This window comes from Haliaeetus leucocephalus, unplaced genomic scaffold (assembly GCF_000737465.1).
Source record: "Haliaeetus leucocephalus isolate CR32 unplaced genomic scaffold, Haliaeetus_leucocephalus-4.0 Scaffold225, whole genome shotgun sequence".
In the NCBI taxonomy this organism is placed as follows: Eukaryota; Metazoa; Chordata; class Aves; order Accipitriformes; family Accipitridae; genus Haliaeetus; species Haliaeetus leucocephalus.
In genome coordinates, this window is record NW_010972661.1 from 313,789 (window position 1) to 335,641 (window position 21,853).

Sequence of the window (21,853 nt, forward strand, 5' to 3'; positions counted from 1 at the left end):
TTCATATTTAGAGGTTGTTTTGTTCTGTCTGGGGTCATAATTAAAATACACGTGGGGAACATACGTGCTACCATAGATGTAGCTGTACAATGCCTTACTAAGTCTTGATGCATTTCTTGAGTATTTCACATGGTTACCTCTTGAAAGCAGGGAATTTTTTCAAAGTTCACACCAGTATCCATGACAGCAAGATCAGATCCAGTTTGGATCATTATACAATATATATTTCACAAAACTTTTTTTTTTTTTAATACATACCTAGACTTTAATAGAAGATGGATTTAGGAGCTTCTTTTTTTTTAAATAGTATTGGGGGTTTACAAAACCAGAGATATCACTTGGAAAATTCCATGGTTGTTGTGAATCTGAGTCATGTTTTTTTGGTTAGGGATAAAACCAATTTAGAATGATATGGCTCATGCTTTAGAAATTTTGTTTTGCTCTCAACAGATGGACCATATGGAAAAACGTGAACTTGCTACTGAGGCAGAAATATGAAGAGCAAGTACCATATTTCAAACATTCTGTTTCCACAGGCATGTTCTGGGGGAAGATTTATTTTCTCAGAACAATGAAGGCAATGTGTACTGGTTAGATACTTATTTTAATTAACACTGGAATACTAGAATTAAAAATAGACATCTGTATTTTTAATGAAATAAGAAGAGAACCATACTTTGTCTCTTCCCAGTACACCCACTTTCAAGTACTCACACTTTTATTTCTTACATGGCTGTAGTGTGTCCTGTTTTGCTACACAACACAAAGTTTTAGCTCTGGCAAGTATTAGAGGGCATAGCAAAAGTCCCTGCAAAATAGCGGTGGCCCTGACTGTTCTCAGGATAAGAATCCTTTTCCACTGCCTTACTGTAAATGAGATTCACCCTCTCTGATTTTACAGCTCTGATGCTTTTTCCAAATAGGTCTTGGGCCACCCAGAGACAGGGACATCTGTCAAATTTGGGAATTTCCTTTTCTTTGAACTCCAGCCCCAGAATTAAAGGTTATTTCTTGTCTACAAGAAGGAAAAAAAAATCTCCACTTCATCCAGGTGTCTCTGAGACATTTAATTAAAAAATTAGCCAATGTATAACATCAAAGAACAAACACAGTCAGATCTCTGAATTTAAAAAAAAAGATAAGTCCCCGTACCAGTGAAAATGAGGTACCTGAAACTGTCAAGACAATGCTAATTATTAGCAAGTCTGCTAGATGCTCAGCTCTGCTGCCCTGGAGTTTTCTAAGCAGTGTTTGGATAGGAAGTTGAAACAGGCAGGTAGGCTCTTGTACATGCCCTGGAGAGTCATAGCAAACTGCTCATCTTGTACAGCTGGCTTATAATGCTCATGTAAATTTAACACAAATCTTTCTCTCTCTCTCTCTCAAAAGAGAATCTAACCCACCAGAGCCAGTAACTTTTCCATATTCACTTCAGCTAAAAATGATTCTAAGATCAATGAAATATTCATCACTTTCAGCAACAGAGCAATCTGTGAAAAACCAAAGCAAAACAAAGCTTATAAAGTCCAGGTAACATCCTTCTACAAAAAAAGAAGATGCACAAGTAAAGCAGAACATTGTGGGGTTTGGTATTTGTGAGGGGTTTTTTTGTCCTGGGTGCTTTTTAATTAACAGAAGAGACAAGCAGTCAATGCCCTCCCAACCTATGAAAGCATCATGGACCTTCACCTAACTCACCTACCAGAGTCATCTTAACAGTTAGTGTTTGATTTTTAGTCCTAGTAGACTGAAAATCTATGTAGTTACAGCAGATGACAGTCTTTACTGACCACTGTCTCTCGTCTATCTGAAAACCAGCAATATCCTTACAAAAGTGCCCCCTTTCTGCTCAGTCCTGCTAGGTCCCAAGGGTGTTTGCCAAGGTTTAAATGCTGAGTTCCCTCTCAAGCCAGAGAGAAGCAGTAACTCACTATGACTAGTTCAGCTCCAGATGTAAATGCTTTATGGTGCACCACCAGGCAGGATGTGAACTCCAGTGCTGTAGATCTTCATGGATGTTCTCCAACATAATGGACTATTGCAACAGCCTGATACACCACAGGCCAGGATTTGAGAAAAGTATGCAAGCACACCCTTAAAACTAAACTCATATGAATTCCTGAATCAAGATCCTCACATGAAATAGTAGCCTGCACCAATTACCATGACATTTATTGGTTTTTATGCAATTAAACACAACAGCAAAAACTCCAGTTGTGAATCTGATCTGTTCAGAAAGTGTTCAGTTACTAGAGTAGACAATAGGAATAGCCAGTTTGTCCTGTATGAAGGGTACTTATCCAATGCAGTTACTCACACAGCTTTTTTTTGCTATTTGCAGTGTATTTAGTTTACAGTATCTGTTTCATTATTTCTAATATAAGGCTCAAGTTGTGTTACTTCATGCTGTGTAAACATCAATGGGGCTTGCTGTGCCAGTATCACATGGGAAGATTTCCTGGTTAGCCTCTATTATGCCTCTTATATAGAACACAGAGGTCATTCTTGGTAGGTTTTCACATCCACATACTTAAAAACTAAGAAATTGTTCAGGTGCTCCTTTAAAGAAAAAGCATTTCTGGAACCTGGTGGCTCCACAAAAGTAAGCAAATAGGATATCTTACCTGCACAGATATCTTGGGGGGTTTGGAAGGTCTTTAACCATGTAACACTCTCCCCCATTTACACAGAAGGCTTTCTGCTTTATGTCACATTTTGTGAGATGACTTGTCCCAGTTGTAGATGTGGAAGTGGCTGGAAAAGACAAGAGTGAAAATACACGTCAGAATGGCTTAGTTTTTCTTCCTGACTGGTAAGTGTACTTGTATGTGAGGGAAGAAGTAAGGCCAGGGAGGATTTGGCAACTCCTCTGAGCTCTCTATCTGCTGCTACCACAAGCACTAATTACCTTACCCTGTGTTTTGTTGATCGACACACTGAGTGTTAAAGGCACATGTCAGAAATACGCTACCCCACACCCAGCCTGGGAGGAAGGGAGGATTTCACTAGCCCTGTCCATCAAGTGACCTTAAATTTCTGCAACATTCATGTGTATTTCATTAAAAATGTGTAGTTTATGTGCAGTTACTTATATTGCATTAATTGCATTCAAGTGATTTTGGGGTATAAGAGTCATTACAGACTGCTGATATAGTGCCTAATAAAATGAGGCCCTGGATGAGGTTTCTTCCTGGCATTGCCTTGAAGTAGGTGTTTTTCACAAGGGCTTAACCTGAGGCCCTGTGCTGATTCAGTCACTTGGGACTGAACCCCTTGGTCCAACCACTGCCTTCTTCACAAGGGGGAGGGTGACTGGCTGCATGCTGAATGCCTCTTCCCCTGCTTATTAATGATGTGAACTGTGGCTGCTTTGGTTTGACTCTGTAAGGGAGGGAGAGGATGGGGGGGGTGGAGGCATCGTCCCTTCCTGTGCTTACACAATTGCCACCCGTGTGTCCACAGGAGTCTTTGATCTGGAGGCCAACTTAGCATCTCTTGCAGATGGGCTCATCTGAATGAAGTATTAACATTTTGGGGCCACCAATGCTGCTAGACACCAGTAGGTGCGCAAATTGTTATTAAATGGAAGTACCACTACACCTGCAGCGTTTCTTAGCTTACACCGTGCTGCATTTAAGGAATACCTGGAGAAGGCAGGAGCAGGGTTTAGTTAGCGACCGTTAAAGAGGCTGCCAGGGTAGGATGAGAAATCCCAGCCTTAGGATTTGCCCATGCAGTATCTGTCAAGGAAACAATAGTGCCCTGACCAAAGGGAGCAGTACTGTAGGAGAGACAGTGCTCAAAAAGTCCCCACTGCAGTCATTGCTGGTAACTACTAGTGTAAGGTGAATCTACCTGAGGTTGCCCTAAACTAGCTAACAGCAACAGGGATGATGGGGAAGCCATATTACATCTTCAGCTCCTCATGCTGCTCTGTGCCTGCAAAACCACCTCTGTGAGCTGAGTTAAACCTAAGTCAGGCATGTACCTGCTAGGCTGCAGCTGCAGCCCCAAACCAGAGTCTCTGGTTGCACCCTAGTTTAGATAAGTTTTGCTCTAAATTCTGTCAAAACAGGGTAGGTGTGCTTGAAGCCTGGACACCAATCAGTACCCAGCTCAGGAACCATGCTGCTGATGGGCTATGTGACCTCTAACAAGTCATTCAGGCTTTTCACTTCACTTGATTTTTTCCACCCAAAACTGAATCATTTAGTTGTAAGGTGCTCTCCACTGCTCACAGAAAGCAGCTCAACTTATCCCCACAATGGGTGGGATAAACAGCCCCTCTGATGATGTCTGTCTCCCTACATTGACTGCAGAGCAAGATTAAACTCTTGAGAATATGCCCCTAATTTTTAAATGGCTACAACTAACTGAAGTGACTATCTGTCATCTGTAAAAAGTGGGGAAGATTTCTGCATGGTTTTTGTTTAGCCGTCTCCAGACATAGAGAAGTAAGAAATTTTGTTACAGTACTGAATAAATCCCAGTATTTTTGTTTCTGAAAGATAGCTTCTACCCTGAGGTGGAACAATGCTTTTATCTACTGACTGATTTCACTGGAGTTGGCTAGAAAGCTGCAAGCACCTACACAAAGGTTGTCTGATATTCAAAGCCATTTCTAACATAAAGGCACCCAAGGGGCATGTTTATAGTGGGTGATGCTTGACGTTCTACCATTTGCTGCACACATTGAATCCACAGAAAACATGCTTTTTGCAGATTGGCTATCAACAAATACTACTTACACATTTTCAGTTCTTCTTTCTGAGAATAAGGATGAAGTAGTCCCTGTCACATTTGATTTTCATGTCTTTCCCATCATCTTCCAAGTAAAACTGCATTTTTAGCACTCAGCACTGGGGAGAATGGGGCACCTTGGCTGGCACCATTTTCAGGGTGGCTTTAGCTATCTTGTTTCAATGACACATGAGATAGTGACTCTGATATTTAAGTCCTCTCTTTTACTCCATCAAAATCCCATCTGCCTGTACATCTAACGTCTCTCATACCCCTTCCTTTCTTTGCCATTAATCATCAACGTGTCAGCTTCTTTCTCCTTCTTCCATGATGCCTTGCTTGCATGGGCTGCCCTCCTCTGACAGTCCAGGAAAATCCCTCCTGTGACCTCTTCCAAAACTCAAGCTCCCTCCTGCTTTTCACTGTTGCACCCACCCGTTGTGTCACATCTCCCCAGATGCTGATGTTGACTGGGTCCTCTAAGGCTCCATTGACTGGGGCTAATGAAATGCAAACATGGAGTACTAATTCCTCAAATTAGTAGGATAATAATAATAACAACACATTCCTTTCTCTTGGCCCCTCAAAGCATGATTTATAACCTCTCAGAACAGGATAAATTTATGCCTTGTCTAGAGGCAGGAAAAGGGGTCATGTTTTAAGAGTAGTCTGACACTCTTTCAGCTAGCATCAGTTCAAACAGGACTTCACACCCAATGTTGACAAAAGGCTAGCCAACAGATTGCCATCAGCTCAGCGGTGAAGGGTTGTCTACACTTGATGTCAGTGCGTTGACCACCATCCTTGACATGAATCTTAGGATGGAGAAATTTGCCTTGTGGAAGAGCCTTTCCTTTTTCACTGGCTTGAAAGGAGCCTGGATTATTAGCCCAAAGGAGATGTTTGACATGACATGCAACGGCATACCAAGAACTAAGATGTAACAAACGTGCGTGAGTGAATCCCATCTATATAGTAATGCACATTTTGAAGCCTTTTTGAGTCTTAACAGGTAAACTCACTATTAAGCTTATCCCTGCTGATAGCCTATCCACCTTTTACTTTATTAAAAGACTTCAACCTGCAAGTGAGACAAGCACTCTGAGGATGTCCTCAAGCTCAGAAAGCTAATGCATTAATTTGGAAGGGAAAAAAAGGCAATATTATCTGTGGTATTTCTGACAAAAAACCAATTTTGCTACCCTGCTGTCTAATGGAATGTTTTAAATTGAGTTACGAAGGTAGATATAGTAGCAAGTGGGCTTGTAGCTATCTATAATTGTTTTCATCATCTTGCTTACAGCTTCTTCTTTAACCAGCAGCTCAATCAAAAGCAGATCACCATGGACTTTCGAAGTAACAGTTATTTCCCAGGTGATGTAAGTGAGCTTTGGACAGCAGAAATTGCTCTGAACTGATTACCAGAGATAGGAATAATCTGCAGCTCTCAGAGAAATCTCATCATACAAGGGCTTTACACATATTTGTGAGGAGTGCCTCTACACATGTTTTTGGCATCGCATGTTCAAAACTGTTGTATAAATCTTGCATGAGAATTTTCTCTGCATTACTGATCCATTGGCACCATAGTCCCAATCTGCCTGAGCTATCTAACTCTGTGGGCTCAGGGGGGGGAAAAAGTGTCCAGTGAGTTAATTCTGATATTAATTTTTCTTTGCAAAGGATGCATAGTTTTTATGGCATATGGCCAGTACTCAGTGTATGCACTGTAAGTCTATTTTGCAAATTAAATACAAGAAATGCTAACTATGGTTTTGGGTTTCACTTAAAGCCACATGACGGAAGAAATGTGGTGTTTGGGAGCAGGTGTTCATCAGAGGCCATTTCATACAGTCCACAACTAGCCCCAAAACACTGCCTTTCCATACATCTCTAGCAGACATGGGCTTGGAGGATGTATAGTGCAAATGACAGGCAGCAGTGAGGTAAGGCACAGCTGTAGACCACGAATCTGTGCGTTGTTCTTTATTCACCTAGTCAAAATTCATACCTCCTTTCTTTTCTGTAATGTTTTCTTCAGCTATACAAGCACAAGATAGAAAAGCTGGTTTGTTCTAGAGTCCTATACCAAACCCCTAGCTTATTGAAAGGACTAAATTACATGCTGTAATTAAATTTGAAAATATCATGCATGAGATAAGATCTGAAAACACTGCATACTCTACCTTTTTTTTTTCCCTTCCCTGAATGCAGAAACACCACACTTGAAAAAAGGAACTGCAGGCAGTATGAACAAAGTCCCCACTAATGCAAATATTCACATGACACTGAAAAACAAGGAGATCTGCTCCCATCTATGGGAACTGCCTAAAGCCATTAACAAGAAGAAAAATAGGAGCTATTGCATTTTTCAAAAACTACTCTCTAAAACATGAATTACTGCTGTAAAACCACTTTAGGGTAATTTCATGTTAAGCAGACAAAACTTTATGTAATTCTGAGCTTACCTGGGGGATCTCTGACCCTTTTTTGTCTTGAAACAGAAAAATGCATTCTCTTTCTCTCTCTTGCTTTCCAAAAATCCCTCTGAAGTTCAGTGGCTACAGCAACTGGACTCCCAGGCTCTGCACAGGTGAGGCAGTCTGCTGAGAGGAGCCTTAAGGGTTGTCTGAGTACAGACTGAGAGGGAAAGGCTTTGCAACCTAGACAGAATAGTATCCATGCCTCTTCAAACTGAGTTTCTGCAAAGCTGGTGTAAAATCAGAGGACATGCTCAAAGTCATACAAGGTGACTAGTGAGATGCTTATGATTCAATGGAGACAAAGTCAAGTGGCAGCTGCAGCACAAAGGAAGGTTCGCCATTCTCACTGGAAGGCCACTTACAGATTGTAAATATGCCACCTTATTGGACTGCAGGTGGAGACCTTTCCAGTCCCTTTTTGTGAACAAAAAGAGTAAATTACTGGGAAGGAACATAACAAACACTTCCGCTTATCACTGTTTGCTAAGACTAAGGCTTGAGCAAAGCCTACTTGAAGCTTATGCCAGTGGAAGAGGAAGGGACCTGCATGGACTAAGGGACGGACAGAAGGAAAGGAGGAGAGTGAGTCCACACAAGCAAGCTTTGGGGTGATGAAGTGTGTGCCCCCAGAAGAAAGTCAGCTTTACTAATTCACACTCCCTCGCTTGAAGCTCATTAATTTCTTTAAAAGTACAATCCAATTCCCTCTTGACTTGATGATGGGCAGTTTAAAGATGTCCAGCCCTGATCTGCAGCGTAGATTGATTTCCCATGTAACCTTGACTGTAGAACTGTATCCCTCTATGTCTCAGTTAAACATTTTCTTCCCGCTGAGTACTGAGCCTCTTCAGCTCACTCTGACTTCCCCGATGAGCCTAACTTGCAAAGTACTTGTGACTCCAGAAAAGCCTGGCATTTCTGTACTGCACTGAATGAGGAAAACTGCTGGTTCCAGCATAACTGTGGGCAGCAAAAACTATATAGGTACCTTCAAGGAGAACAGAAGCCAAAACCTGAGAGCAATCAAAAACTAGCCCCTTTCTGAACAGACAAGAATTTCCATTTTACCAGGTGTGTAGAAGGATTTCGTGTCCGTCATCCTTAATGGTTCAAGCTGAAGCTGCATCCATGTAGCTCTGAACATACCAAAGGTTTAAAAAAACTACCAACACCAACAAATAAACCTCAGAGAAAAAAAAAAAATCCCAAATCTCTATAGGAGGCATTTATGGTCTATTTCATGGGGCTGCTCAGAACTGTTTGTATTACTTTGGTGATGTAATATGGTAAACTGGCTGTCCAATCTAGTTATAAATTTTTTTCAGCCTCTATCTTCACAAAAAACATGCAGTGTAACAGATTCCTGGGACCTTTACAGGAGATCATTTAAGGAGCCTGCTGTTTTGCCAGCAGCTTGAATTAAGTGCTTACAAGTTAGTGGAATTACTCTCTGGCCCTAAGGCAGTGCTTTCTCACTTTGGCACTATCTCTATGAAGATCAGGGCCAGCAAGAAGGAAACAGGAAATTGCTGGGTCTGCAAGATAGGAACTTCAGGAAAGTTTGAGAGCACATAAACTCTTGCTGAACCAAGGCAGCGTGTCCTTCTTCCCCTTAAGACATGGACTCGGCAGCGGTTTCCCCTCATGAACCCAACCTTAGTAAAGCAAATGAAAGCAAAAAAAAAAAAAAAAGAAAAAGAGAAAGAAAAACAAAGGACAGACGCTTCAGCTCACTGCACCACCCAATCGCTTCCTCCCTGATAGGCCAACAGACTGACCCAGTTGGCAGGCATGTGACTGTGAGACCTGCACAGCATCTGGCTCACCACAGAGGGTCAAGAGGTGACACATGCTAAAGACGGCCCAACCAGGAACAATTTTTGTTTGCTTCCTTTAACTTTGAGATAGGAGGTAAGATGGGCAGAGACACACATAGCCCACGGGTTGTTTGTGAAGAAATGCAAATACTGCTTGCAAACAGTAGAGTTTTTAGAAAAAGGGGGGCAACATGGGTTGTGGAAGAGTGCAAGGCTACACGGAGAGACCTGGTTGAAACTGGGCTTTGAGACAACACATACTTTCCCATTGCCATGAAAGATGTTAGCTTTCACTTTAGGGTGATAAGCGCCAGACAAAAGGTCTGCAAGGGCCTTTAGAAAACATTCCCCACCTGGTGAGGGGAAATGTGAATGGCAAAACACAAGGCAGTGACAGGTCAGAGGGTCCCAAGAGGAAAAATGTGTGTGTGGTGGGGAGGGGCAGCAAAAAAAGAAAAGAAAGGAGGTGCTGAGGAAATATGCATAGATGGAACTGGTGCAGGAAAAAGAGGTCTAAGCCCAGGAATGCTAAGCTGACAGCCACATAGGGAAGTGCCTTTACTACTGAGGGACTCTCAAACAACCTTGAAAATGCCAGCAATGAGTGGGTGGGCCTGAAAACTTGTAGGCCTTACATTAAAGCAGACAGCAGATAAGGAGCTAAATGCAACTGCCATGACATAATGAACTTCATCCAGTGTGGAGTCCTTTGCTGCGTTGGAGAACGTCCCACCATGTGGAAAAGTGTGGGTGGCCAAATAAACTGTAGGAAAGAATTTCTGGCTCACCTTGCTTCAGAGGCTGCACTCTGCTCTTTTCCAAGCTTACTGTGCAGCAAGGTAAGGTAAATAACTCATTGGGCTGGAAATTCATAATGGGGGCAGAGCCCAAGCAAAACAACCCGTAATACATTTGGTAAGGTGTGCTGTATCATGGGGGACCTCACTCCTGTGTATCATCTCACAGCTCCTCCACAGAGCTCTGAAAGGTGTCCTCAGGCTGCTGGCAAAGGACCATCAGTGCAGATGCAGAGCAGGCCCTCAAAACTCTGAGGAGACTTAAAAAACAAGGTGAAGCTTCACAAAGCAAGAACTATCCCAAACAGTCCAGTTCCTCCTCCAGTGCACAGCTAGAGGAGCCAATGCATAAAGAAGAGAAATCAACTGTTGGACAGGTGAGAAGCTATCTTCTTTTGCATGTTAGGGTGTAGATACCAACCCCAGGAGAACTGATTGCACCAAACCACTGGGCAGGTCAGGTTTTACTGTTGGTGTCATGACTCTGCCTAATCAATGCAAAAGGGACTACTGCACCATCTGCAGTTGCATTATTGCCTGGAGAGGTGACTGATGGGACCTAGCTGGAAACCTCCATCCTGGCAGAAGAACTGGACTTGAGCTAGTAAGGCAGAGAACTTGGGCTCTTTTCTCAAGTCTCAAATGCCCTGATTCCGCAAGGCAGCATGTGGAGCACTCTAATGCAAACAGCATCATTTCTGCATAGAGCAAACAATCATACTCAACAGTTCTAACTCAAAAAGACTTTTAATTTAAAAAAAGGAGAAAAGAAGGGCCTTGACAGAACTGAAAGGGCAAACACACAAAGACTACAAAGATTATGAAGACAGATTGCTGTCCTTCAAGGAACTGTCCAGAGAGAAATCCTTACACTATCCTAGGGCCCTGCCAGCTGCCCAAATCCAACTGCAGGTTTGGCATGTCAGTAAGCTCCCAGAGGCAGCAACTACAGCTGTGCTTACAGTGCTTTCCCTGCCTCAGGATGCAAAATCTAGATTTTTTCCCTGTCCTGGTTTGAGCTGGGACAGAGTTAATTGTCTTCCTAGTAGCTGGTACAGTGCTATGTTTTGAGTTCAGTATGCGAAGAATGTTGATAACACTGATGTTTTCAGTTGTTGCTTAGTAGTGTTTAGACTACAGCCAAGGATTTTTCAGCTTCTCATGCCCAGCCAGCGAGAAAGCTGGAGGGGCACAAGAAGTTGGCACAGGACACAGCCAGGGCACCTGACCCAAACTGGCCAACGGGATATTCCATACCATGTGATGTCACATCTAGTATAGGAACTGGGGAGAGTGGGGGTGGGGGAATCGCCACTTGTGGACTAACTGGGTGTCGATCAGTGGGTGGTGAGCAATTGCACTGCACATCATTTGTACATTCCAATCCTTTTATCATTGCTGTTGTCATTTTATTAGTGTTATCATTATCATTATTAGTTTCTTCTTTTCTGTTCTATTAAACCGTTCTTATCTCAACCCACAAGTTTTACTTCTCTACCTGATTTTCTCCCCCATCCCACTGGGTGTGGGGGGGGAGTGAGTAAGTGGCTGCGTGGTGCTTAGCTGCTGGCTGGGGTTAAACCACGACATTCCCTTATTCAGACCATGTCTGATGCTTTCTGTGAGGACTGCGTTGATCATGTGGTTCACCAGTGCTATAACCCACATTCAATTGCTAAAATAAATAATAATAAAAAAAATCTAACTCTGATTAGCTGCAGTTAGTCTCAGCTCAGGTAGAAGGACTGTCTTACTGCTCCTGAATGTTACTGTAGCAGAGGACTGTATTACAGGTTCCACCTGGTACCATTAAGTTTGCCTTGATGGGTACGTAGTGATACTGACATGACTATTTCCTTATCATTTGAGTATTGAAATACTTCCACCCCATTACAACATAGTCAGTCAAAATCTGTTCTCATTCCTCATTCCTCTGAAGGTTTTTTCTTATTAATTCCAAGTATCCAGTTATATTTCTACAGATAAATGCAAAATCTCTTCACTTCTTTAGTGCTATCTGCTCACAGAGATGCAGGGATAATAAAGACTATTCAGCAGCTTATGAGAGGAAGTATGCAAGCTTTCTATTACAAATGATGTTTCATATAAAGTCAACATGATAATCCTTGTGGGGAACCTTACCTCAGGAAAGCATTTCAGCAAGAACATCCTTAAAGCTTAGCCCACACAAATTCAAGATAGCACTCAAGTACCTGCTTAATTTGTAGTCACATTCACTTCCATGTTTTTCCTTGGTGTCTTTAAAAACTGTTTCTGAAGTAGAATGGATTTCAGCACAGTGCCTTAAGAGTTTAGCCTTGTTGAAGGCAAAGCTTGCCCACTGAATACCCCACATTAAATAAGTTTGCAAGAGAAAGCTGTGTCTGCAACCTTTCCTTGAATAATTCTAAATGTCCAGTCCAGGATTCCTAGGCATGCATTAATCTGTCTCCTACTGCATACTCTGCAGTGGAAAGCATTTACTAGTTTACTAATTCCACAGTGAAACAAGCTTTCATTGATTTTGAAGCACATCTTCAAAGTCATTAAGGGCATGTCGCCTCCCCCTACCCCCATCCCCAAAGCACAGAAGACTACCTGTTGCTTTCCCAGTGGCCTTCTGCTTCATGGGGGTGGCCATGAGAAGAAGCCACTGCAAGCTTAAGGCATGAAAGCAATGTGCTGGCCCTGAGGCAATTACAGCTCAATCTTTTTAGCCAGCCTGAAATCCCTGGGTGGTGAGGAAAAGCAGACTTGCAGAGATTGGCTCTTCTGATTTAATGGTAGCTCTTGTGACACCCTTTGAAACACAGACTAGTACAGAAATACAGCTCCATTTCTAAGTCAAAGATATGGCAAAGGCAACTTCTTTCACAAAACACAAAGGATTGCTCACAGGTTGCCAAGTATCTCCTTGATATCTATGATAAGAAAGCATTACAAGAAAGGACACCCAAGAAGACTGGCAAGTATGGGAGATAAGTAAAAGAACAAGAATGCTTATTGAAGACAGCTTCTTTCCTAAGGCACTGAAGCTTGAATTTATTTGTCAGTTTACTTTGATATTTGTATTCTAGCAGAGATTTCCAAGGCCTCAGATTTCTTATTTTTTTTAAAGGTGCTTTACAATTGAAAACAAGTTGTGAGATACAACCAGCAGAAAAGAAGAAAGACTTACTCTCTTGCTGTTAAAACTTATTCCTTACATTTGAAATGGACAGTTCCCCTTGGAAAAAAGATAGGAGAAACTGTTAGACAGAGCTGCTGGGTCTCTCATGTAGGTTTTGTTGGAGGATCCAGCTTCCTGGGCTGTTTTGGAGTTGCTCACTGAGACCAAGGAGAAAAAGCTTCTCCAGGTGGCTGCAAATTTCCACTCTGCTATACATGAGCACAGCCATGGGACCTGTCTTTTCTGAAAAACACAGAGTTACCACTTCCCTGCTTGCAATTTTTCTCTCCAGAGGACAGTGGTGGAGAGAGACATTATTTGGTGCTTTGCTTGTAGCAAGATCCTTTGGACTCTGTAAGCAGGGTGCTTTCATAGCAAACTGTCAAAGCACTTGAAATTCTTATCAAAGAAAGTGTTTTCTGCAGTAAGGGAGCCTTTCCTCATTCCCTTCCTTAATTTGCAGCCTGGAGGTATAAAACTGTCACTGTTTATAGTTCTGTTTGAAAATCAGTGTGTATGAAATGGTACCCAGGGAAAACATACTCATGTCAGTAAAAAGGCAAACAAGAATGGCCTAGAAAACACGACTAATGGGGCAAAATGGAAAGATTTCAGGTTGCGTAGCCTGAAAGAAGTTTTTTTCGAACTGTGGGCTCTAGTTCTGCTGGGACTGACTCCAACAGGCTTCAAAGGATGGTGTGATTTGTCAGGAGCAGCTGCATTAGCAGGCACCAGCTCAGTGTGTCCCCAGCAAAACCTGCCTGTGATGACTGCTGCCCCTGCCCAAGACCTCTGTGAACTGCTTCGGATGGCAGTTGCGAGCGCAGAGGAGCAAGTGCCTACACCCAGAGCCAGTCCTCTCAGACTGCTCTCCCTCCTCTGCCCTCATTCCTGCAACTTCTGCCACCACTTGCATTAAAGAGTGTGCAGTACTTCAGCTTGGGCTTACTGGCAAAGCTCGGTGGCAAAACTTCAAGTTACTGCAAAGGGAACGGGATGCTGTCCTTAATTAATATGTATCAACTAGGTTTTGTAAACATGAACAGTACTATATTTGTTGCAATAAGGACTATCTTCCACCTATCAATGGCACTGTTTGTTCTGGCACTTCATTTTACTTACCTGCTAACCTTATTATATTCAGCTATTATTTCTTCAGTGAAGTTATATTTTAATGTGCTGATACAGTAAGTGTCATTTAATCAGTACCTGTTCTCAAGAAACATCAGTGAGGACTATGCAATAAACATGTCACAGTGCCAGACAGTTCTTAAATGTTTATGAAAAGTTGGAGGGTTTTTTTTTCACTTTAAAAGAAGTACATTAAAACAAGCACAAGGTTATTTAACTAGCCTCTAAAAAAAGTCTGGTAAGAAAAAATACAACCATGTAGAAAAATAAAATGTGTTCATGTTGAGACTAAGTGGCACATTTCCTCCAGCAGTTAATTTCTACAGTCTGGTTATAAATCTGTCAAAAATCAGATTTATGATGAAATGTTAACAGATTCCAAGCAATTGCTGTGTTAATGGAGTCACTGTCATACTCATGTATTTGTGCAGACACAGACCTGCAAAAGGGATGGATCCACAGGAGTGAGAAAAGGGTTCAACAGCCTGAGCAGAGTGTGTCTCTTTGCAAGAGGCAGTCTCAGAGTGAAGGAGAACATGCAGTCCAGATGATCATCCTACTTTCAAGAAATCTTGAAAACCAGGATTTTTGTCCAGCTAAGGGAGGAGATGTGGCAAGAGTGCAAGCACAGTCACTTGAGGGAAACCTTGTGACCAAAAAAAAAGCCCCATTTACACATGGCAGCTGCCTTTCGAACATAAACCATTTTTGCTAAGGCAGTGCTATCCTTGCTCCTTGCTCTTCAGCTTAGAAGGAGCTCTTTGCTGGTATTTATTATTTCTGTCACTGTAAACAGAGCTGGGATGCTGTTGTGTACCAAGATCAAGGAGAACACCAGTCAGAAATGCAAAGAGTTCACAGGGCATGTAAAGGGCAAGAAACAGAGGTATGCAGAGATGGGGACACAAGAAAACATCAAGAAACTCTTCATGGTGACAGCCAAGATTTTTTGTAGGTTCTTCCACAAAAGAGAATATTCCAAGTAAAATGAAGATGTGTGGCTTACAGACAGCCCTTCCAAGCAGGGGGCAACATCTGAAGTGGCTGTTTGAACAACTGTTTTATGGAAAGCAGCACCCAATTGCTGCCTGAAGGTGGGAACCTGCACCTACAGGGTGATCAGAAGGGAAGAGGGGATAAGCTGTAAGGGGGCTGGCATGGAATGAGATGAGAAACTACTGGAGGGATGCAGAAGGAAAGCACTGGTGACACTGGAATAGCCTGATGGGGTGGAGGTCCTAGGTGTGCAGGTAAAAGCAGAAAGCTGTGTTCTAGTGGTGTCATGCACAAGGAGCCCTACAGACACAGGGAGCCAAGCTGGCCATCCACCTAGCCTACACCTTTTCAACCTCTTCATTTCAAAGCACTACATGGGTGAAAGGATCACCTTTACTCCTGTAGACTGGGCCTAATCTTTCGGGTTCATTGCAGAAAACTGTTGGTGCATGTGGTACCCTACCAATGACCTTTCAAGCACTCCATTTGCTCCAAATACTTTTGAGTCCCTTTGTATCAAAATGGAAGCACATTTTCATTACTAAACCTTTTAGAGGGTTTGTTTTTCCATCTTCTTTCAGTCTACAAACTGAATAGTTATGGTTTCTCAACTGCTGCATCCATTTTATGGTGCCATGAGGTGTACCTTCAAGCAAAAATCTGTGCTAATGAGAACCTTGAGTGTCAAATGTGTCATTGCCTCCTGCAGGTGACTGAGGAAACTGCCATGCACCACCCCACAGGAGAGACCCCGGGGATTGCCCTCGTCATATTGCTCGCCTGATAGCATTGTTTCCTGGATTTCAGCTAGTAATTTAACAAAGTCCAAAAGACAGTGCAAAGGCAGAACAGAATTGTGTGCCCAAGCCCTGAGAAGCTAGGTTTGGTTTCCACCAAAAACCAGAATGTGCTTCACATGCCACAATTATTGGGCAGATGTATCAATCTTTTCCATGCTTGTTCTAGGGTTAGGAATAAAGAGAAATTCCTGAAGGTCTCCAGGACAGGACAGCAATTTGGCACAAACCAGTGAAAGGGGAAGCTACCAAGTGCTCAGGGCCAACATTTTAGGCAAACACTTGACAGTGGCAGCGGTGGAGCTTTCCTGAAGTTATGAAAGATGTAGGCTTAGCATTTATTTATTTAAAAATATTGTCTTTCAGTGTGAGCTAAAACAAGAAGATCAATAGTCTGAGACATTTAAAAAACCTGAGTCAAGCCTTCAAAATCCTGAGATTAGTTTAGAAGGAGAACAGCAGGATATTAAAAAATCATTCACTCAGTGTTTTTATTGTTTTGTTGCTTTTCAGCCTTTGAGCCTAGTTTGTATTGCAACCCAAAAAGTTTGGCTTTCCCTCTTTCCTTTCAAGTGAAAGCTAAAATGTAGCTTGAAGAAAGAAACCAAATGCTGCAGAGATTCTGCCTACTTTGTGTGCTGGTAGCACTGCAACAGCATTTTACCATAGCTTGAGAAATAATGCAATTCACTGCAAAACTGCCTCTAAATACTGCTTTGAAAGGATCCTTGGCTGCTGTACCCAGACTGTACTGCAAGGAGCAATTTACCAGTGTGGGGGGTGATGACCGTTTTAGTAATGAGCAATTTTTTTGACTCTTAGGAATATTGAGACAAGGCTGAGCCTTTCCACAGGACAAAAGTAGACACTGGCTGCTTTTCTCCAGGGCTGCTGCCTCCCTTACCAATTTGCACCTCCAGAAACTCAGTAAAGTTCCTGGCACAAAGACCCCAGTGAATATAAAGTAAGAACAGCAATTCTAGCCTAAACCCATGCTGCCTTTCACAGGATGCATTTCCTCACCGGAAGATACTTCAAGGTCAATGAAGACAAGGCAAAGTTTGAGTATCTCAGGGCAAAACAAGGACCTTTTATTTCTTCAGGGTATTCTCTTACAGTTGAGCAAAGCAGACTTCATGTCTTTTTCAACTTCCCTGTTGAATCAGAGACCTACGTCAGCTATCTGCCTTACTTAACCTTGGTCAGCAGGACACAAAGCCTAAATGACAGATATTGCTGTGGCAGACTCTGTCTTCCTCCATTTACCCAACATGGCTTGCTTCATTCCACCAAAGCCACGTATTTTGTTACCAGCAGCAGCAATATCATAGCAGCAATGAAAGTCTTGTGTTGGTAGTAGGCCAGTGGTGAGCTAAGTTACAGTGCTTGTACAATCTTTTACTCTCCCAGTACTGTAGACATGACCCCTAGGTGCCATTAATTTCCATGGCCTTTATGAAACTCACTCAGTGGGATGAAATTGCATTTTACTGTGCAAGGAGCGTGCTTTGAGACAAAAGGGCAAACAGGCCAGAAGGATTTATCTGCCAGAGTCACTTGACTTGACTGAAATGAGAAACTGACCCACTGAGAGAGAGGAGAGTGGGTCCTTCTCCTCTCTGACATTTTTGCACGATTTATCTGCTTTTATTTACATGCACCAATGAAGAGTGGTCCTTTGAGCACAGCTTTCTTCAATGTTTCTAAGCCTAAGAGCAGCTATTCGAATTAAACAGTTTGAGACACTGCTGGCATGAAAATTAGTGAATTTAAGCATCTAGATAAAACTTTTCCTTTTTAGCTAGGGATGAAAACAAAAACTAACTTAAAACATTCACATGTAGGGAAAGATAAAAGTCTAAATCAGTGGACGATAGCTCTAATTAAAGAGTTGACTAATGGAAAAATGACTTTATGGATAATAAAATCATAGTAAGTATAATATGAAATACATTTGCTTAACTTCTAGCAGTAAGCCTTTTTTTCTTGTTTTAGTCTGTTAGTTTTATGTGGTCTTTCAGAAATTTTTCATGGAGTACGATCTTTCCTTCATTACTCATGCTGATCAGAAGAAATTTGGGTATCAAAGAGATATCCATTAAGAGATGATGCTAGAAAAAATAAAATTAAAAATTTTTTCATGCATTTTGCTAAGCTAGAAACAAGTTCAAGAAGCCTGATGAACCTATTAAGCAATTTTGTGTTTCCAAAAGCATGACTAACGTTTTTTACTTCCTAAGTTTTATTTACTAACTAGTAATCGAAACTAGAGAAAAACTTCAAGAAGTCAGTAGATAGCAGTTAAGAAGAGTAGAGAGCAGTTAAGAAGAATGTTTAATATTTTTAGAAGGACTTGGAAGTAAACAAATTGGAAAAAGAGGTGGATCAATATTTAGAATATATTTCTCTGCTTCCTTGGAAAAGAATGAAAACCCTGACAGTCATAGCTTTTCCTGCAAGGAAAAAATCACTGTCTTAATTTCATTTATCATTTTGCTCTAAATTGTGATGAAATACACTACATGAAAATTGATAAAAAAGAAAAAATAAAGCTTTGACCTGAATAGTTATCAAAATCTTTTAGGTATATTGTCAACACATACAGCTCTTGTCTGGTGCATATGCCATCATGTCTGTCAGACTGGTGCAGTATATGCTGTTTGTGTCATGGGTGCCCATTAGGGGAGCAGAAAATTACAGATGTCTGAAAAGTAATGATACTGATTTTTCAAGAAATTCTACCAAAAATCCTTTCTTTTTTTACTCATTTAGTACTCAGTAGTTGGGATAGACTCAAAGTGGTTCCTCTAAAATAAAAGGTACAAGCTCTTGCTATAGTATACTGCTGGTTTTGGTTGGACCAGCTTGAGAACTCTTGAGCTGGCCTGCTTTTCAGACAGGCTGAGCTCATCCTGCCTTGAAGCTGCCTTGAATTAGGGAGTCCAAAAATGGAAGTACCCCAAAACTCAGCAGTCTCTTTCTAGAATCTGAGTTTAAATGCAACAGTATGAACTCCTAGTGGAATTAGCCTGGGTCTGTCTTGTAACTGAGATCAGTGCTTGGCCCGAAGTCAACAGCAGACACATTTTACAAATGAGTGAGAACAGGATGCCATTCATTACCTCCCATCTTTCACACATATTCTGTGTGATCTGGTGGAGTGTGTCCCATTGGAAAAATAAATGGAAGAGGTTATCGCTTTGAGATAAAATGGGAAAAAGCAAGTTTCAGGGATTTCATCTTTGACCTTATTACAGCCTGAAATTTGCCAGCTAGACTCTGTTTCAAAAGGCTGAAAAAGAATTACGGCTGCCTAAAATGATACTGCCCCTGACTCTGTGCAGACCTGAAGTCCAAGCCTGGCTCTCACTGTTTGTAGCAGTGGACCTACAGAGCACAACATTTACCCCTTTCTATTTTCAGATCCTTTCACCCTCCTGCCGACAGTTTATTCTAGGCTGTGCCAGACCAGCAGTCCAGTCTGTCTGTCTGTCTCTGTGTTTCTTGTCACATTTCTTCCCTCTTGTCCTCCCCACAACCCTCCTGCTTCACCAGTCAAAGCCATTTCATTTTCTTCTCCCTACCCCATTTATGTGCCCTTACAGCACTGTCCCTGCAAGATGTAAGGACAGCAGGGATATTCTGGGGCTCCAGCAGCACCAGACCTTAACAAATACTGTCCTGCAGGCTAGTGAAGCACGCGGCAGCAGGTGATGTGCTGGAGTAGCAAAGATGCAGCTTCCCTGCTACCAACTTGAACAGGGCTGTCCTCTTTCCTTACCTCCAGGTATGAATTTACCTGGAGGGCAGGAGAAGTGTGTAATCAGGTCGAGCAAGAGAGGCTGGGGGGGTTCTTGTCCGGGAACAGTCTCGACACAGTAACCTGTACATGTCAGTAATTGCATCCCCTGCGTGTTCTGGTGTGCCTGGCTCCTCAGCCAGACTGACTGCTCTCTGGAGACAGGCCTGGTTATATCTTGATACAGAACATGCCCTTAGTGTTAAATAAAGGGTCACAAAGAAAAGCCTCAACTCAGCTACTTAGCCTGACAAAAAAGGCCTTTTAAAGCATTTTTGAAGTGGTCCATTTTGCTAGGACTTCAGCAGGCTATTTATTAAATAGACCTTACTGCTTTGGATTTGAAATTGGAGCTTCAGCTTTTCTATGCGTTTCTTTTCCCTAGCCCTTACTTAGGCCTTTCTGGAATTTTAGTAGAGAATGAATTAGGAACAAGTGACAGGCACATTATGAGAAGAAATTACCAAGCAATACAGGGCAAGAAAAGTGAAGCAATTATGTGAGCTAATTGCAGCCAATGAGGTAAGGAAGCTGAAGAAAGAACAGCCCTTTCTTAGTCTGTTAAATAATTAACGTTTGGGCTTCAACTTTACACAAAACGTAGCTCAGACAGCCTGCTTAAAGGACAAGCTTGATGCAACATGCATATATACTGTTCCCAAGGTGTGCAAGGCCTGTCCACTGGGAGACGGTGGGCCTGGGTCTCAATCTCACAGGCTCTCAAATGCCTTGAAAAACCCTGCCTGGAGTCACACTTTGGTGAGCAGCTCTGGAGGAGCTCAGGTTGCCTGGTCCTGCTGTGTTCAGTGCCAAGCTATGGTGAGCAGACCTGCGGGAGCATCCTCTGACTGTGCAGTAATGCCAGCCCTGCTCACCACGGACAGAAATGTTCCGGACATGCCAATGCTTGCTGTCTGTCCTCAAAAATCCACTCAGCTCAGTGCTGCATTTTGTGCTGTGCTCCAGCAACACTCCAGCTACCTGTGGAGCTGATTTAACTCCCTGATCAAATGATGCGTTGGTTCAGGCTGTGCTTTCACACATTGCAGCCTAATAATACTGCTTCAGTCCCTCCCTTTATGACACATATAATTTTTTTAGGAGATCATATCTTTTCTTTTGCAAAGTTCTTTCCAACATACAGTAAAAGTAATACTTAGAGCAAACAAGCATGGATGCAGATCAAGATTGTCAGCTATGATCATTTTATGGTGACCTCGGAGAGGGTGGGATTTCAAAGACTCAAGTCAAAAGAATCAAGTGAAATTTTGGAGTTGGTGGCATGCTTTCTGGCAATGGTCTGTTGCAGGAGAAAGAGAGTCCAAGGTAAATTAAATACTTCAAGAGATTATTTGCTCATAGAATCATATAAAAGATACTTGTTCATGTAACAAAGAAGGAATAAGTAGAAGATATATCTCTCTGGCCATTTACAGCATGTCTATAATCCTGGTTTTTTACTTCCTAGGGAGCATGTTCAGCCATTAATCCTACAACCAATATGTAAACCAGACTGCAGTGCTCTAAGAACTTCTGTGCTGAAGGGTCAGCAAACCCTGAAAAGGAAAAACATATATGGGAAAGACAAAAGTGTGTATGGATCCTAGGACTCAAAGATCTTTAGATCTTTTGTGTATGACTGTTATTTTTGTCCGTCGGAGTGCTTAAACTAAAATGCTCAGTCTCCTGCCTACTAAATATAATGCCTGCAAAACTTTTATTAAAATGAAAGATCGCACTTCCAGGTGGATATTTAACCACGTGGAATCACACATCACATACAATTCCCAATTCCCTGCTCATGAGTCTGATTCAATCCCATCATTGCTTAGAATCAGCACCCTACCACACACACGAAAAAAAAAAGTTTGGCAAGATTTCATAGTTGATGTGAATCTTCCAGAATTCAGCCTTGCCCTTGACTCTGGCTGTACTTAAATATTTCTTCAGTTAAACCATGATCTCATACAGTACACTTTTCATAGGTGCTGAGTATGAGCAGCTTTCACTGAAACCAAAAGGGACTGGCAGGCGCTTATTACTTCTGTTTAATTATTCTGCTACATTTTTTTTTCAGACATGCATGCACAACAGAGATCTCTCACGGTAGTAGGAGTAGGTGGC

The 21,853-nt window shown here is 42.1% G+C and overlaps 1 protein-coding gene across 4 annotated transcripts in view; it reads right to left on the bottom strand.

Annotated features, from left to right (window-relative positions):
- NRG1 (neuregulin 1) overlaps positions 1-21,853 on the bottom strand; it is a 296,898-nt gene that overhangs the window by 26,564 nt on the left and 248,481 nt on the right. For all 4 annotated transcript variants that reach the window (XM_010567060.1, XM_010567059.1, XM_010567061.1 and 1 more), the window contains one exon: positions 2,625-2,754. In XM_010567060.1, the coding sequence (XP_010565362.1) occupies positions 2,625-2,754 (130 nt within the window). The remainder of the gene's footprint in view (positions 1-2,624; positions 2,755-21,853) is intronic.